Source organism: Quercus suber, unplaced genomic scaffold, assembly GCF_002906115.3.
Source record: "Quercus suber isolate HL8 unplaced genomic scaffold, Cork oak 2.0 scaffold_473, whole genome shotgun sequence".
Lineage (NCBI taxonomy): Eukaryota > Viridiplantae > Streptophyta > Magnoliopsida > Fagales > Fagaceae > Quercus > Quercus suber.
Window position 1 is genome coordinate 298,837 of NW_027069924.1, and position 17,690 is coordinate 316,526.

Consider the following 17,690-nt stretch of genomic DNA (forward strand, 5'->3'; position numbering starts at 1 on the left):
ACACCAAGTTTTTTCACTCTACAGCAACTCAGAGGCGTCGAAAAAACACTATCTTGGGACTTCAAGATGACTTTGGTTGCTGGAGAGACAATGCGAAGGACATAGAGACTATTGTGTTGGACTATTACACATCTATTTTCCAATCAGACATGCCATCCACTTTCGCAGTAGTTGAGGATGCTCTTGAGCCAAAGGTAACACCAGAAATGAATGCCGCTTTGCTCAATGAGTTCCACCCTGATGAAGTGAGAGATGCTCTCCAACAAATGCATCCGCTCAAATCCCCCGGACCCGACGGTATGCCACCTGTCTTTTATCAGAAATTTTGGAATATTGTCAGATAAAATGTTACAGAATGTGTTCTTAGTATTTTAAACTCTGGTATCATGCCCTCTGATATAAACACCACACACATATGTTTAATCCCAAAAAAGTCTAATCCACAAAAAATCACAGACTACCACCCCATTAGCCTCAGTAATGTTCTTTCCCGCATCATCTCAAAAGTCTTGGCTAATCGCTTAAAACAGATTCTACCTGATGTCATTAGCACCTCCCAAAGTGCTTTTCTCTCTGACAGGTTGATCACAGACAACGTATTGGTAGCGTTTGAAACAATGCATCATATCAACTAAAGGCAGAAGGGGAAGGATGGTCTCATGGCCATCAAGCTCGACATGAGTAAGGCTTTCGACCGAGTTGAGTGGCCATGCTTGGAAAGGATCATGAGGAAACTTGGCTTCCATGACCGTTGGATTTCTTTGATGATGATGTGTGTCACAACTGTAACATACTCGGTTTTACTAAATGGGGAACCTCAAGGAATGATCAGGCCAACTAGGGGGATCCGGCAAGGCGATCCAATATCCCCCTATCTATTTCTATTATGTGCAGAGGGACTCTCGGCCATGCTTAAAAATGAAGAACTCCAAGGTCACATCAAAGGTGTCTCGGTCTGCCGTGGAGCGCCACCCATCTCGCACCTCCTATTTGCGGACGACAGCTTAATATTCTACAAGGCCAATATGAGTGAGTGTAACAAAGTTTGGAAGGTGTTGAAAGATTATGAGGTAGCCTCGGGTCAGCGGATGAACAGAGAAAAAACTTCTCTTTTTTTCAGCAAAAACACAAGCATGGAAGTCCAAAACTCCATCATAAGCCTCTTTGGAGCCCAAATTATCAAGCAGCATGACCAATACTTGGGACTCCCCTCTCTAATCGGCAAAGGTAAAAAGAAAGCTTTCAACAAACTAAAAGACCAGGTGGGGAAAAAGATAGCAGGATGGAAAGGGAAGATTCTCTCAAATGCGGGTCGAGAAACACTCATTAAAGTCGTTGCACAAGCGGCTCCAACCTATACAATGAGTTGCTTCAAATTGCCGAAGTCGCTATGTAGAGAACTTGGCTCCATGATTAGTAGATTCTGGTGGGGGCAGAAAAATGAAGAGAGGAAAATACCTTGGATTGCTTGGGATAAGCTTTGCAAGCCGAAGGTTGATGGGGGCATGGGCTTTAGGGATTTAAAGGCTTTCAACCTAGCTCTATTGGCAAAACAGGGCTGGCGCCTCATGCAGAACCAAAACTCCCTGTTCCACCAAGTCTTCAAGGCCAAGTACTTTGCAAATGATACTTTTTTGGATGCACAACTTGGCAAACGGCCCTCCTTCGCATGGCGTAGTATTATGGCCGCGAAAGATGTTATTCTTGAAGGCACTCGGTGGAACATTGGCAATGGTGCAAAAGTCCGAATCTGGGAAGACAAATGGATGCCAACCCCGTCATCCTACAAAGTGGTGAGCCCTCGTATGACCCTGAGTAATGGAGATTATGTTTCATGCCTAATTGACCAAGAGCAACATGCGTGGAAAGTGGATGCTATTCACTGTACCTTCCTACCACATGAAGCCCAAGTAATATTAGGCATCCCACTTAGCTCCCTCCCCACTGTGGATCGCTTAGTTTGGGCTGTAACACCAAATGGGGCCTTCTCTGTTCGCAGTGCCTACCATGTGGCCAAGAAGCTTCTTGACAGCCAAGTTGAAGGACAGTGCTCAGACAACTCAGCAATGAAAGCCTTATGGAAGTTGATATGGGGTTTGAAATGTCCGAGCAAAATCCGAAACTTTGCCTGGCAAGCTTGTAAGAACATTCTTCCAACGAAGACCCGACTTCCGCCACATTCCAATTAAGGTGGACTGTGATCTGTGTGAGGAGGTTGAAACCATAGGGCATGTCTTCTGGAAATGCAACTTAGCCAAAAAGGTATGGACTACCCTCAAGATTCACCCACCCAACCAGTCATGGGAGCCTTGTGATTTCATAGATATACTCTGGCTATTCCAGGAAAATCACTCCCATGTTGACTTGGAAATCCTCATTACCACGACATGGGGCATTTGGAACAATAGAAACAGTATTTGGCAGGGAGCCACTTCAAAGACGGCTTTGGGAATCATTAATGATGCCCACCGATACATGACTGAGTATCGGAAAGTAGCATCCCACCCCACGCCCAGGCAAGCAGTAACCTCTCCTAAATTTTGGAAACCTCCGCCCCCAGACTGGTACAAAATAAATGTTGATGCCATGGTGTTCGCTGAAGCAGGGCAGTGTGGCCTTGGGATTGTGATCCGTAATGATAATGGGCAACTCATGGGAGCGCTTTCGAAAATGCTTCTGTATCTGCTTGGAGCATTGGAAGCAGAGGCCAAGGCTGTGGAATGTGGGATCATCTTCGCATGGGAGCTGGGACTCAGACAAGTCATTGTGGAAGGGGACTCACAGGTGGTAATCCATGCACTCAACCGTGGGACCAATACCCCCCTACCAATCCAGCAAATCATCTCAGGGGCTCAGACCTGGCTGCCAAACTTCAGATCATGGAAAGCAATTTTCGCTCAACGAGATTGTAACAAGGCAGCCCATTTAATGGCTAGGCATGCTAAAGACATTTTAGACTGTTTAATATGGGTGGAAGATACTCCCCCCACCATTGTATCTCAGATTCAATATGATGTAATTTCCTTGGGTCTTACCCACGTTGAATGAAATTTACAACTCTTTCCCTATCAAAAAAAAAAAATAAGAGGACTACGTAAGTTGATTAAGTCCGAATATTTTGCACCATATCATAAAATATCACGTCAGTGAATTAGAGAGAGAGGAAAAAAAAAAGGAAAAAAGGAGAGACCGACTTCAATTTCTCTAAGCTCACGTGGAACATTGATCTTCCCTTCTATCATACAATAGTGATATCATTTTTATGTACTTACCCTCATGTCATTTTCAGTTATAGGATGATCAATTCTATATTCTTGCATGATCCAATTTGTCTTGTCACCACTTTGAGGTTCTCCTTCATAGAAAACAAGTTTCCTCTTATGCCCAATTACAATTTCCTTAGATTTGATTGCCTTGTCAGCTCCCATAGCCTTCCAATATCCATTACCAGCTACTCGATTTGGATGTTTTCCATTTTGATACTTTTGTTTCCTTGGAGTAAAAAGGTACCATGCTTTTTCTTCACGGTTGCCGTATTGTTCTGTTAAATCATCCAAAATGTTATATTTTTACTTTATTTTTTTATTATTATTATATATGTTAACAAAAGTAAAAATCTTTTCTTATACATGTTTTTCTACACCAAGCATACAGTACTATCTCTTTACAAATATCAAAACACAGATCAATTATTGTGAATCCATGATGCATCCATGCACAATAGTTTCTACTTGAGTGATTCATCACAATAGTTTGAAGTTTATAAACTGTTGAGTAATTTTGAATGAGAGTTGCAAAAGAATTAAAGAATAAAGAACACGATTTACTTAAAAGACAACGTTGTAATTTGGAAGAGATTATATTTTAAAAAAAGAGATAGTATACAATGAAAATTAAAGGATGTGCTCTGCCAATGATTCTTTCTTTTAGATTAATCACAATTAGCAAAAAAACTTTAAAATTAAACTGACTGATCCGTTCAACTCAAAACAATGCGCAGTAAAGCATACATGTATGTAACCACATAATATGGCTTGGCAATGATTCTTTCTATCAGAATAATTAAAATTAGAAAAAGAAACATTAACATCATGCAAAATTATCAAACTGACTGATAAATTCAACTAAAGACAATCAAAGAAGATAAAAAAGAAACCCAGTAAAGCATACGTGTATGTAACCTATAGTGACTACATAATATGGCTTGCCAATGATTATTTCTTTCGAATTATTAAGATTTGGCAAAAGAAACTTCAACATCATGCAAAATTATCAAAGTGGCTAATCCATTCAACTCAAAACAATCAAAGAAAATTGAAAAGAAACCCAGCAAAGCATACATTTATGGCATGCCATTTCTCTCATATTGACTGATGCAATGTAAAAAGAATTAAAGAAAACTAAAAAGAAATATGTTTCAAGAAGAACCTGCAATCAACTCAGGGTTGTGGTTATAGAGTTCTTCAGCATCCTCAACCCAATCACAAGGCAGGGGATAATTCAAGACCTTGTTGATCACATAATGCACGATGAGGATGTAGTCACTGGGGCGAAACCTACACCTGGGTATGAGGTCTAATTCCGGGTACTCCATCTGTGGCTCCTCACCTAGCTGATGCAGTTTATCATTGAGGAATGTTTTTAAAACCGACACATCCACCTCTTCTAAAGATTGGTTTTTCTCTTCCTCGTCTGGTTCTTCCTCTTCCTCATCTGATTTTTCGCCCTCATCATCATCGAAGTAAAACGTGCCCGATGGAGATGAAGAAAAACTTGTGTTGCTGATTGATGAGTACAGAGGTGAAGTTGGTGATTCTGATTCGTAATTATTAGTGTGATCAGAGTCATGATCAGACTAACTACTATTTTCTAGAAGAATACACATTGCCACAAAATAAAAGTAACTTTGAAAAGAAAAACTCACTATGTTTAGTTAAAATCTTGAAAGAAATTTTCTAATCTTTACAAGTTAATAAGAAGATGATTCACTCTGTTCCTTTTTATATACAAAAACAGAGTAATGGAACATAAAAGAGGCGGGAAACTCTTAACCGCTCTTAACTAATTTTATAACCGATGATTCACACGGTTATTTTGGATAAGTATGAAACGGCATCGTTCTGATGTTGGGCATTAACATGTGCTTGTGTGTGTGTGTGTGTGTGTGTGTCTCTCTAAGATACGACACCGTATGATTGAAGTTTGTGTGACGTCGTTTTGGGTCTTGCACGACTTCGTTTTGATCCCTTTGTTCTTGACCTTTACTGCTATGAACTTCTTTTGGGTTTACCAAGAATTAATACAGGAATGCTGATAATTATATATTATAGAGGTACATGACAAAAGAAAAAACCCATTAATTTTTCTATTTGCATATTTGCATATTTTGAGCCACTTGACACTAGCACTATTCATGGATTTTGGTAAATTATACTCAAACATAAAATTGTGAAATATAATCAAAATGATAAGTAAAACTAGCTTCATCACATGCACTCCGCACGTGCGATGAGGCATTTATTTATTTTAAGTTTAATGTAATTTTTCAATTTTAATTTATCTATTTTTAATAAGGTTATACATGAATGAATTTTTAAGAAACTAAAATTTAGGATTTAAAATAGAGTAAACTGCGTTTAGTGTGTGCTAATTTTTAGGAAACAAATATATCAAATCTGCCTGAAATATATTTATCAAACTCACTATCTCATATATCTCATGATGTTTAGGGGAAAAAAATACAATAAACTCTTAACAAAGTACAAGCCAACCTTTTTGGCATTACGAGTTGTCTTTAAAACTAATTTTTATTCAATTATATTTAAAATTTTGTTTTATTATTATTACGGAAAAGTTGTCACTCGTTGTGTGTTATGCACATGGCCACTTTCCATTAGTCATAAATGACAAGAGGTGCTCATTTTGATGTGAATTGGAGAATGATTATGTAGCACTTTTATGTTTAGTTCTTAGAAAGACTACGTACTACTTAATAATGATTAGTTTATGGTAATTAATCTTCTTGTCAATGTTGTCTTTGGCATTATTATGATTGTGAATTAATGCCTCAACTTTCGTTCAAGACATTGTCAACTTTTCTTTTTCACGGTTTAATATAAATAATTATAATTTTCTTGGTACATATTATATCATATCATTTGAAATTTAAACAATATTATAATTTGGACATAGTTTGATCTGAAAAATAAAATTTTAAATGTAAAATAGACTTTTCCTATACAGTAGAGCGGAAATTCAGCAAAAAAAAAAAAAGAGCGGAAAGAATCTTGTTACCAATGTTTCTTCGTAATTTATCATTCTCTTGCTATTGTTCCATCAATATCGATTTCCTAGTAATTAATTCTATCATTTGGCATCATTGACAGCCATTGCCATAATTTTTTACCACCATAATCTTTTAAATAATATGAGCTATGCTTTTGGGATGGTAAACTAATATGTCCTCTCTCTCTCTCTCTCTCTCTCTCTCTCTCTCTCTCTCTCTCTCTCTCTCTCTCTATCACTTGACAAAATTTCTCATCTAAGATAATGGCTAGTAATCTAAGATGATGATGACTAATGCAGAATTAGTCCTAGTTTTGGGCTTTTTCTCAAGACTACAAGCTTCTCAAGACTATAAAGGAACAAAGAAGGACTATGAGCCAGTTATGTGAGAAGGTGAATTGAGTGGAAGCAAAGTTTGAAGAATTATCTGCCATGAAAGGAACCTTGGATAGGCTGTCAGTAGTTGTTGGCAAAATTCTGCTGAAACCACCATTGATCAAGACCCCACAACAGCAAAGTTTTAGTGTCAAATTTTTGTGCTTGGCTATGGATCCTCAATAGATTAGTTTGGGTAGACACATGTCTATTCTCTTGGACTAACTTCTTTAACTGCACCCGTCCATCAAAGTGTGAGAAATCTTGCCCATTTTTCACTATACTTGAGCACTGATGTAGCCTGAGTTAGGTCCAGGTGTAACCTACTAACATCTGTACTTCCCTCAAATTCAATATCTTTTTCTTCTATAAATTCCTATGGATCAAGCACTAGCCAGATGCCCCACACAAAAACACAATCCAATATTGTGTTCGCACATCAAGGTGCTGGCTTTATGGAAGTCATTGGTCCGGTCTCAAGGAGAGCCTAGTTTGGCTGATGCGGATAAATGTGTTAAACTGGAAGTTAGTGACTTTTATGGAGAGGGATATCAATAGGCATTCTTTGATTGGTTGCATAGTATAGAAGTTTTTTAGATGATCGATAGATGTTCTTCGATATCCCTCAATGTGTCCTATGTTAACACAACTTCCTAGCAATAATGCAATGGAGAGATGTTCAACTGATTCAGAAATTCACAAGAATCGTATTCCTTTAGTGAGATTATTCATTGTTGATATCTTCTTGATAATTCTATTGCTACAAGTGGGTTGGGGTGGGGGGGATTTGAACTCTAGCTCTCCTTATAAAGGTGACTAGTGAATGCCATTGAGCTACAAGACTCTTTGCGTTCATTGTTGAAATCTTACCCAAAGCTCATGCCCGGCGGCATCCCCCCTCCACCCCCCGGNAACACAATCCAATATTGTGTTCGCACATCAAGGTGCTGGCTTTATGGAAGTCATTGGTCCGGTCTCAAGGAGAGCCTAGTTTGGCTGATGCGGATAAATGTGTTAAACTGGAAGTTAGTGACTTTTATGGAGAGGGATATCAATAGGCATTCTTTGATTGGTTGCATAGTATAGAAGTTTTTTAGATGATCGATAGATGTTCTTCGATATCCCTCAATGTGTCCTATGTTAACACAACTTCCTAGCAATAATGCAATGGAGAGATGTTCAACTGATTCAGAAATTCACAAGAATCGTATTCCTTTAGTGAGATTATTCATTGTTGATATCTTCTTGATAATTCTATTGCTACAAGTGGGTTGGGGTGGGGGGGATTTGAACTCTAGCTCTCCTTATAAAGGTGACTAGTGAATGCCATTGAGCTACAAGACTCTTTGCGTTCATTGTTGAAATCTTACCCAAAGCTCATGCCCGGCGGCATCCCCCCCCCCCCCCCCCCCCCCCCAAAAAAAAAAAAAAAAAAAAAAAAAAAAAAAAAAAAAAAAAAAAAAAAAACAGAGGACCTTCTTAGGGACTTTACTGCACCAAATACTTTTCCTCGGGGACATCAATTGATTAGTTTTTCTAAAAGCCTCTTAAAAAGAACAGACACCAAAGTTTCCATTGCAAATAATCTTCCAAATCAACCTAACATCCCCATCCCCTTTGGGATATTACGTATCATATAGACCCATCAGATAATCTACTGATCCTAATTTTACTTCAGGTTCCAGTGTTGAATCCTCCTCATCTTCAGATGCTTGACAGATAATAATAAACAGAAACATCCCTATCCTCACCAATTATAAATAAATCAGGATTTAGATTTTTTGAAGCAGTATCCCACACCATATATAGTTTGAAAAGCAAACTTTGCTTTATCTGGGATGGAGCATATATCAAGATCCAGCTGGGAGGGGCAGTTTACTTGACATCAGATACACATACATATGATCGCATTCCTAATATCACCATTCCGTTGTCTAGCAAGCCACCATGCCATATCAAGTTCTAACTGGGAATCTTGCCAATTTGCCACGTTTGTTTTTGAATAAGCCTTCCCTCTTTTCTTGTAGTATGTTACCCACCTTCATGACATATACTTTGCATCAGTGTTTCTTTTGTACATATGTGTATATATATGCGCTGAAATTGCACACATTTTTTTAAGTTACTATTTACAAAAATTAACTTTTGAAAGGTTTAAGAATTGATGACATTGGCAACCACTGCAGGGTATTATGGCTAGCCTTTATTGTACCACTATCTGATAGAAATAGAACAGATTAATGTTTGTTTATGTATGATGCAGATGTTGGCCATGTGAAGGTTGAGGAGCAGCAGCAACAACAAAATTTACCTGATGATTCAACCATTGACTCTACAACTGGTTCTGGGCTTGGAAAGAATCTCATGAATGACGATGATTTGAAAACCTCTCATGCCATAGATACTCCAGTATGTTGAACATCTCTAAATTGTCTATTATGCTTTTAGTGTGCTTAGCAATTATATATTAATATCTTTGGTTGTCTATCTTGTTTTATTGATTTCTTAGATACAGTTGATATGCAGAAAAAACTGGTGATGCTTTGGCTGGTTGGTTAATGTGTATGTTTCCTTTAAATAAGCCTCTAGTTCAAAACTGGAAAGACACCCTATATTTTCTCAGTACAGGTCTCCAGGCTCATGATGAATATAATAAACCCAGTAGAGCAAGAATATTTATACTTGAATTGTAGTAACTATCATAATAAAAACCTATTAAAACTGGTATCAAAGAAGTAAATGATCATGATTTTTAAATGTGTATGCATAGAAGTGGTATTTGGTTTCAAGCATCAACTATAAGATTGTATTTGAATAACTCAACAGTCAACGCATCATGGATTCTTGGTGATGTATGTTGTCTAGTCCCATTAAGTTGGGGGAGGTATAATTTTTTCTGCAACTGGTGTTCTGAGTGGTGCTATTAATATAGAGATGGTATAAGTTTTTCTAGTCTTGAGTAGGGAAAAAAATTATGTCTAGGTACGGACATAATATTGATTTTGAGGAGATGATGCTTAAGTGAAAAATGGTACTTGTACGGAAAAAAGCCGACTGAGATGGAGTTGAGATTCTATGTTGATTGCTGACCTAGTTCAATATTTCTCCTATTTGAGTAATTTAGACATGCTTAAAGGTAGTGATATGCTGCATTATTGGATGAGCTTTTTGTATCTACGACTAGGAAGCACGGACATGGAAATAGCGATATGACAATTTCTGAAAAATTAGGACACGACATGACGGGGATACATATATTAATTAATTATTACATATTTTTTTAAGAAATTATTTTTTCATATAATGTTAAGCATGTATCAATTTAAGAGCAATAATGGATGATACTTTGCAATTTCCAAAAAACCAAAGTACACCTCTCTGGCCATGTCCCATTATATTTTTAAAAAAAAAAAAAAGGCTTGGACATGCCTGCAGCTGTATCCCAAAGGTGTTTGCGTGTCCTAGTGGTGTCCGGTGTCTGACACATCGGACACGGACACGGCAGCCCAAATGAAGTGTCCGTGCTTCTATGATCAAATTATTCACAAGTGTCAATGGTTTTGTAGTGTTGGGAGGCAGAGTTTGAATCTTGCTTTAAAAAAAGCAAAAGGGTGGGGAAAGAAAAGTATGCAAGTTTATGTTTGTGTGTGAGAGTGATAGTTGAAAGTGAATTTTTCCCTGTGCCATAAGAATCTCCTGCTCAGTTATTAATCTTACCAGTATACTGTATGCCTGATTTTCTTGGGAGACTTCTGTAACAAATTGTATGCATTCATGTACGCATGTAGGTATGACTGGAATTTTCTTTTGTTGCTTTATGTGAATTATCTGCTCTGTTTCAATGGAGTACAAATGATTGATTTGTGTGATATACTAATAACTAGTAATAGCATGCTGTGTTTGATAGTTGAGAATTTGAGATGACTAGTAATAGCATGCTGTATTTGATAGTTGTGATTCATGTATGCATGTATGTATGACTGGAATTTTCTATTGTTGCTGGATATGAATTATCTGCACTGTTTCAATAAAGTGCAAATGGTTGATTTGTGTGAACCATTAATAACTAGCAATAGCATGCTGTATTTGATAGTTGAGATGATCGATGCCAATCTTTTTTCCCATTTCCATCGGAATATTCATCCAGGCCAGATCTGTTGGTGTCAGTGTCCTTTGTTTCTGCCATTGCTTTACTCTATTTTGAATTATATGCCAATTCTTTATCTTAATGAACAAATTGTGTATGATATATTAGTGATAGTCTCTTGATAAATTAATGTTAAAAGTCATGATGATCTCAGCTGCACGTTAATCCTTGTATGCAGGCTGGGGTATCTGGCTCTTTGATAGAGCCTGCTCAAGTGCCAAGAGATATTGATCTCTCTCCTGGGCAACCTTTGCAAACTAATCAACCTTCCGGAAGCCTTGGTGTTATTGGCCGAAGAAGTGTTTCTGACCTTGGTGCCATTGGTGATAACCTTGGTGGGTCAACTGTAAACTCTGGGGGAACACATGATCAGTCATACAATTTGCAGATGCTTGAGGCTTCATATTATAAACTTCCTCTACCCAAAGACTCGGAACGTGCAAGAAGTTATACTCCAGTATGGATGCCCAACTATCTTCATCTCTTTAAACCCTGTTGACTATAATCTCGAACATGATTTTCTAACTTCTATTCTTTTGCCTTATACAGAGGCACCCTGCAATTACTCCTCCTAGCTATCCTCAAGTACAGGCGCCAATTGTTAATAATCCTGCCTTCTGGGAACGATTAGGTCTTGATGTTCACAACACTGATACGCTGTTCTTTGCATTTTACTATCAACAGGTAGGTACCTAACTGTATCTTTTTGTTTGTATGCAAGTATCCCTGTGATGCCATATCTATGAGCTTGGTCTCAAGTCAGTAATTGTCCGCAGAACACTTATCAACAATATTTGGCTGCGAAAGAGTTGAAGAAACAATCTTGGAGATTTCACAGGAAATATAACACATGGTTTCAACGACACGAGGAGCCAAAAGTAGCCACAGATGAATATGAACAGGGGACTTATGTGTACTTTGATTTTCATATTGCCAGCGATGACCCACATCATGGATGGTATGCAAACTTTTTAGCTTTCTTATCTCTCGGCTTTTTTTGTTTGAAACTTCATTTTGTTGTTGATGTATGTCTGATTTTATTTCTACATTCTTTTAGAGATGCTAAAAAAAAAAATCTTTTGATCGTTTGTGGACCTTGTCTAGCTTCTAATCTGTTTGTCTCTTTTTACCATGCTTGTCCATGTTGCTATTAGAATTAAGAAGCTGCAGTAGGGTCCTTTATGCTGTGCTTTGGATTATGTGTTTAAATTTCATTTTGTGGATTGCAACGTGGTTTGTAGCTTTGTTATAAATGAGGGTTTGTTGTTAGGAAGTAGAGTTCCTCTTAACCAAGCTTCCTTAGGAAATGGTTGTGGATGTATGTAGTGGAGTGGGATCAATTGTGTAGGTGGGTTATTGGAGCAAAAACTGGCCATGATTGGGGTCAATTGACTACAATAGAGGTAAGAGGCTCTCATGGAAGAGGTTTGAGAATAAGTATTGGGAGTGGGTGGCAAGTTAGGAACTTTGTATTGGGTTGAAGGGTACTGGGTGGGGGGCTTGCTTTCGGAATCTTATTTCTGTTTGAGCCTTCCTAGATCAAGAATTGGAATTTTTTCATTTGATGTATTATAGTCATGCGTACCAACTAACGCTTTGATTGAGAATTCATAAAGGAATGGAATGGAATGGGTAAATTATATAGGAAGGGGATGGATTGGAATAAGTATCGGGAATGGAAAGGAATGAAATGTAAATAATATTGTTTGGGAGTACTATGAGAAGGAATGGGAAGGAATAATTCTATAATTACATTACTGTTATACCCTTTGCTTTTATATATAGAAGTAAATATTTGTTATATTATTATTATTATTACTAGGTTTAATTACCATTTTGGTCCTTAACCTTTGCATCATGTTTCAAAATGGTCCTTAACTTTTCAAATGTATCATTTTGGCTCTTAAACTTTTGTTCCTGTTTCAAAATATTCCTTGCTGTCAAATAGTGGATGGAAAGGTCTGATGTGGCAAATGGTGAGATTAAAACAATAATTTTATGCTGACTGGATGCCTCTCGGAATGCCATGTGAACACACTTATCTCTAAGGTCACGACTACCTTGAATTAGCCATAGAAAAGGCCACGGCCACCTTGAATTAGCCATGTAGTGTGGAGGATTCTGTGATTGAAAGAATGGACAAATGATCAGTTGGGTGGAAGGAATTATAATTGTCAAAGGGTAGACTTACCCTTATTACCTTCTTATAAGTGGATCATTGTGGTAGATGGGGCAATTCCCTCAAAGAAGTATTCGGGGTAATAGGATTTAAAAAAGGTTATACTTTGTCAGGCGAGCTTTGTGAAGGATACTAAGAATGCTAACTGTGGACATCTTGGTTAAGTGGATCATTGTGGTAGATGGGTGCCATGTGTGTAAATCTAGTGGTGAGTCTATGATTACTTGCTACTTCATTGTCTTGTTGCTAAAGACCTTTGGTCTTGTCTCTTTATGGGGTTAAATGGGTGAAACCTCAAAAGGTGATTACCTCTGTTGGCAAGGAATTTTTGGACTTTGGACAGCAGAGGAACAGTACAATTTGGATTTTAGCCCTATTTGGATTGGTCAGAAAAAAAAGGTTTGCATTTTGGATTGGTGTTATAAGTGCAAGTGTAATTGTGAAACTGTTGACCATCTTTTCCTTCATTGTCCGGTTGCTTTGGAGTTGTGGGATATGATGTATGGTTTATTTGGAGTTTATTGGGTTATGCCAATGTCTGTTGTTGGGCTATTTGCTTGTTGGCAAGGTCGATTTGGTTGCCATCATAATGGAGATATATGGATGGTTGTTCCTCATTGTTTGAGGTGTTATATTTGGAAGGTGAGAAATAGTAGGTGTTTTGAAGACAATGAGCATTCCATGCCTGACCTCAAGCTTCTATTTTTCAGAACTTTATTGGACTGGTTCTCTGTGTGGAGAAACCATCCTTTTTCTTCTATTTTGGATTTACTTGATTTTTGTAATGTTTGTTTTTGATTTGTTCACCCTTGTATACTCCATGTGTACTTGGGTGGCTCTCTCTTTTTAATATCAATGAATCTTTATTACTTATCAAAAAAAAAGAAAAAGAAAAAAAAACAATTTGGATTTTAGTACTATTTGTTTTATGTGGACAATTTGGAGAGAGAAATAATCACATCTTCAATGGCATTTGGGTTGTCTTCTATTGAGCTGAAATTCTTATTTCTACAGACTTTATAGGAGTGATTTTATACGTAGTATACGTGGGTGTGTTGCTATTGTAGCTTGCTTTTTATCAGTTCTATTTTACATTACCTGGTTTTAGGATGTGAGGGATACTTTATTCCTCTTGTTCACTTGTTATAAGTGTTACTTATATTTTGTTTTGTTTTTATCTCTGCTTCTTTTTCTCTCTCTTTCTCTCTCTCGTTTTTAAGTTAAAATATGTATTTGTGATTTCCATGATGTTTCATTATATGGATATTGCCATTCAGGTGTCAAAGGATCAAGACAGAATTCACTTTTGAGTACAACTATCTTGAAGATGAACTTATTGTATAGAAGATCTAAATAGCATTAAATATGTTGTTGACTTCCAGGTTAGTCTCATGTGAACTGTGTTTTGCTAAGTTTTCAAACAGTTTTTTTCAGTCGGTTAGACTTATAACTGATTGATCATGTTCCTGCTAACTCAACCTTGCTCATAAATTATCACAAAAATTGGCATCATTTGTTCATTCCCCCCCACCCCCCCCACCCCCCCCCCCCCCCCCCCCGCCCGGCGGCGGGGCTCTCTCTCTCCCCCCATTTGATGTATTGATTCAGCTTAAGACTATTCACCCCAAACTATAGTTGTCAGTATCATATGATATGTATCGTATCGTTTGTAAAAAGTTCTATATTATATCGGCGTATCGTAAGTGCTCATAAATTGTATGATACAATATGTGTATCGAATGAATCGTAACGTCTCGTAAAATTGTACGTATTATATGATACATAGAAAAATGCTTTAAAATGGTATTTTTTGTTAAAATTTATACTTTTATTTCAATTTAACAAGTTGTTAGACTTGTTTTAAACACAAAATTATTAGGTTACTTAATTTAACCTAATAAAATAGCATATTCATAAGTTTTTTTTCCCTCTCTTTCTTCTACAAAATTTGTACTACACAGTACTCACTTACACTTCACTTTAATATTTACAAATTTATTTTCTATACTATGAATAAGATATTAATTGAAAATATAATTATTTTTTTTATTTAGTTTTCATTATTGTTATAAGTCCAAGAAACTAGAATGCCAAGAAGATTTTTTTTTTTTTTTTAAATTATTAAAATAAAAAAGAACAAGAAGAAATAGTAAATGTTAATGATAATGAAGAAAATTTTAATGAAGAAATAAATTTGCAAAATGATAGACGTGATGATAGCATTGACTTAGATGGGGTTGATTAGCCAATATGATGAAAATAAATTAATTTTTGGGTCATTTGTAATATATTATTACTTTTGAATTTAAGCAATTTGAATACGTATGTTATGAATATGCGCTAGTTTGATTTATTTGGTTAGCTTGTTAAATATTATTACATAAGTGATGAATAAATTAGTCATTAGCTGAATATATTCAAAATTTATAATGAATATACCCTTTATATATGTATATCTATAATTTTTTTTATAAATTTTATTAAGTGTTTGTGTATCTTATGATATACGAGACGATACATGATACGAAAAAATCAAAAATTGATTTACGATACGATTCACGTTTTGACAAATATGCCCCAAACTTTTGTGCCAGAGCTTTGACATGTAAGCCAGAACCAAAAGTGATCTTGATAGTTATCCGTATCACATCCTTTAAAAAAAATTTGATAGGTAATAAACTGAATTCTATCCAAATTTCTGACACCGATTCATTTATCTTGGTTCAATACTGGCAAATGTTGAACTTATGCAATCTGATTGCTGAGAGCCTGAGACTGTGTAATGATGAAGGAACAATTTAACTACCTGATATGAATAATTTTCTTGTCATGCCTATTTGTCTATGTATATGGTTCTTATCGAATATTCTTTCATCTGTTTTATTTTCTGCATAAATTAGTGTAGTCACTCGTCTCTTTACGGAAAGTAGAAACTGAAAAATATTCCTCTGCTTCTTTGTTTATGTATGTTTGATTGTCTTCGTTTTTTTTTAATGGAACTCGCATGTAAATAGCTTTGGGCGCTTCAAGCAGTTAAACTGGGGAAATGGAGTTCATTATTAAATACTTTTGGCCTTTTGTTCTTGCAGGTATCATCAGAAATTGGGTTGGGATTTGGGAACTATTGAGTGCAAAATTATTATCAATCCTGCTCTGGTTCTTGTCAGGGTACAGGTTACTTGGCTTTAACGTTTTCCATATCCATGTTTAACCTGTTAATCAAAGGGAGATTTTTAGTTGAAGCATTTAATGCATTGGTTATTGTTCCCATATTTTGATATTTCAACTAGCACGATTGCATCATATTAGAAGTATGTTTAAACAAATTTCCTTTGGATTAGAAGTATGTTTAAACAAATTTCCTTTGGATCCTAGGTAATAACAACTAATGGTTGTATGGGAAGGAAAATATGAAGGTGGAGGTACTTCAAAGCTTGAAAATATTGTTTCCTGTGCTTTTCAAACTCTTTTTCGGGTTAAAATGCACATTACAAATACAAGTGATACAACCTCCAACTTCGGGGAATTTTTTAAATCGGCCTGTTGTCTTTTAAAACATGCAATTTACACCCTCGACTATTACCATGATGTCAATTTTCTGCTTTTTGTTGTACTTAGTTACATATTTTTTCATTTATCTGTATACAATGACGGGCCCCCCTTCTCTTGTACAAGAAATAAAAAAAAAAATTAAAATTATGAAAAGAAAAAATAAGGAAAATAAAAGCCAGTCTCACTTTCTGCTTCCTCCACGTTCTACATGACCCAATCAACACTCCAGGGCTGTAAGTTTTACAATCCAGTCACCAGCGCGCACCCCGCCCCCCCCCCCCCCCCCTTCTTCCTTTTTTTCTAGCTGCCACTTGTCAACATTGCTCAATTTGCATGTTTAGAGACTTGGATACTTATCTCTCACTCCTTGGATTCTCTGGTTGAGACCTTTGATTCCTACCATGGCAGCTATTGTTGATCAGAGTCTGTCTCACCATCTTTGTTTTTCTGTCCACTGCTTGCTACCTAACCCAAGCTTGAAATCTGTCCTTTTGTTCTGTTTTTTTTTTTTTTTTTTGTTCACTCTTCGGATTTGTTCTGTTTATTCGTTCACTTTTCTTTGCATAGTGGTTTGATTAAATTGGGATTTAGGCTAATTTTTTTTATTAAGAGTGTTGGGAGAATGGATCTTGATTTGAGGTAGTGATTGGGAGCTATGACTTGGGTTGCAAGTAGCAAGATCAAACAAGGTGGGTTGATTTGGATGGGTCTTTTAATTTTGCTTTTGTTGTTGTCGTAATTTGAGTTTGGTTTTTGTGTGAAGTGAGTGGGTTTGGGCATGGATTCAGTGATGGATTTGGGTGTGTTTTTATTGTCTATATATATATATATATATTTTTTTTTTTTTCCCCTCTTCTATTTCCATTAAAAAATGGCTGGCGGGTTAATGGCAAAAAAATTGTAACGGAGTATGACGGATTGGACAAATTGACATCATGGTAATATTCGATGGTGTAAGTTGCATGTCTTAAAAAGCCCAGGGACTGATTGCCATTTTGCCAAAAGAAAATTATGGGTTTGTTTGTTTGGGTGGTGGAAGGGCAAAATTTTTTAGATGTACTTTAGGTTTCTCAATTAAAATCACATGATTATATTATTCAATGCATTAAAATGTGTATCTTTTTCAAAGACTATTAATTTTTACCATGTAAT

The 17,690-nt window shown here is 36.5% G+C and overlaps 1 protein-coding gene across 1 annotated transcript; it reads left to right on the forward strand.

Moving 5' to 3' along the window:
- The first annotated feature begins 8,886 nt into the window (after nt 1-8,886).
- On the forward strand, nt 8,887-16,312 carry LOC136062983 (uncharacterized). The gene is made up of 6 exons (XM_065762778.1): nt 8,887-9,069; nt 10,986-11,264; nt 11,357-11,491; nt 11,584-11,765; nt 14,264-14,368; nt 16,076-16,312. The coding sequence occupies exons 1-5, from the start codon at nt 8,911-8,913 to the stop codon at nt 14,328-14,330; spliced, it is 822 nt and encodes a 273-aa protein (XP_065618850.1). The 5' UTR covers nt 8,887-8,910; the 3' UTR covers nt 14,331-14,368; nt 16,076-16,312.
- The last annotated feature ends 1,378 nt before the right edge of the window (nt 16,313-17,690 follow it).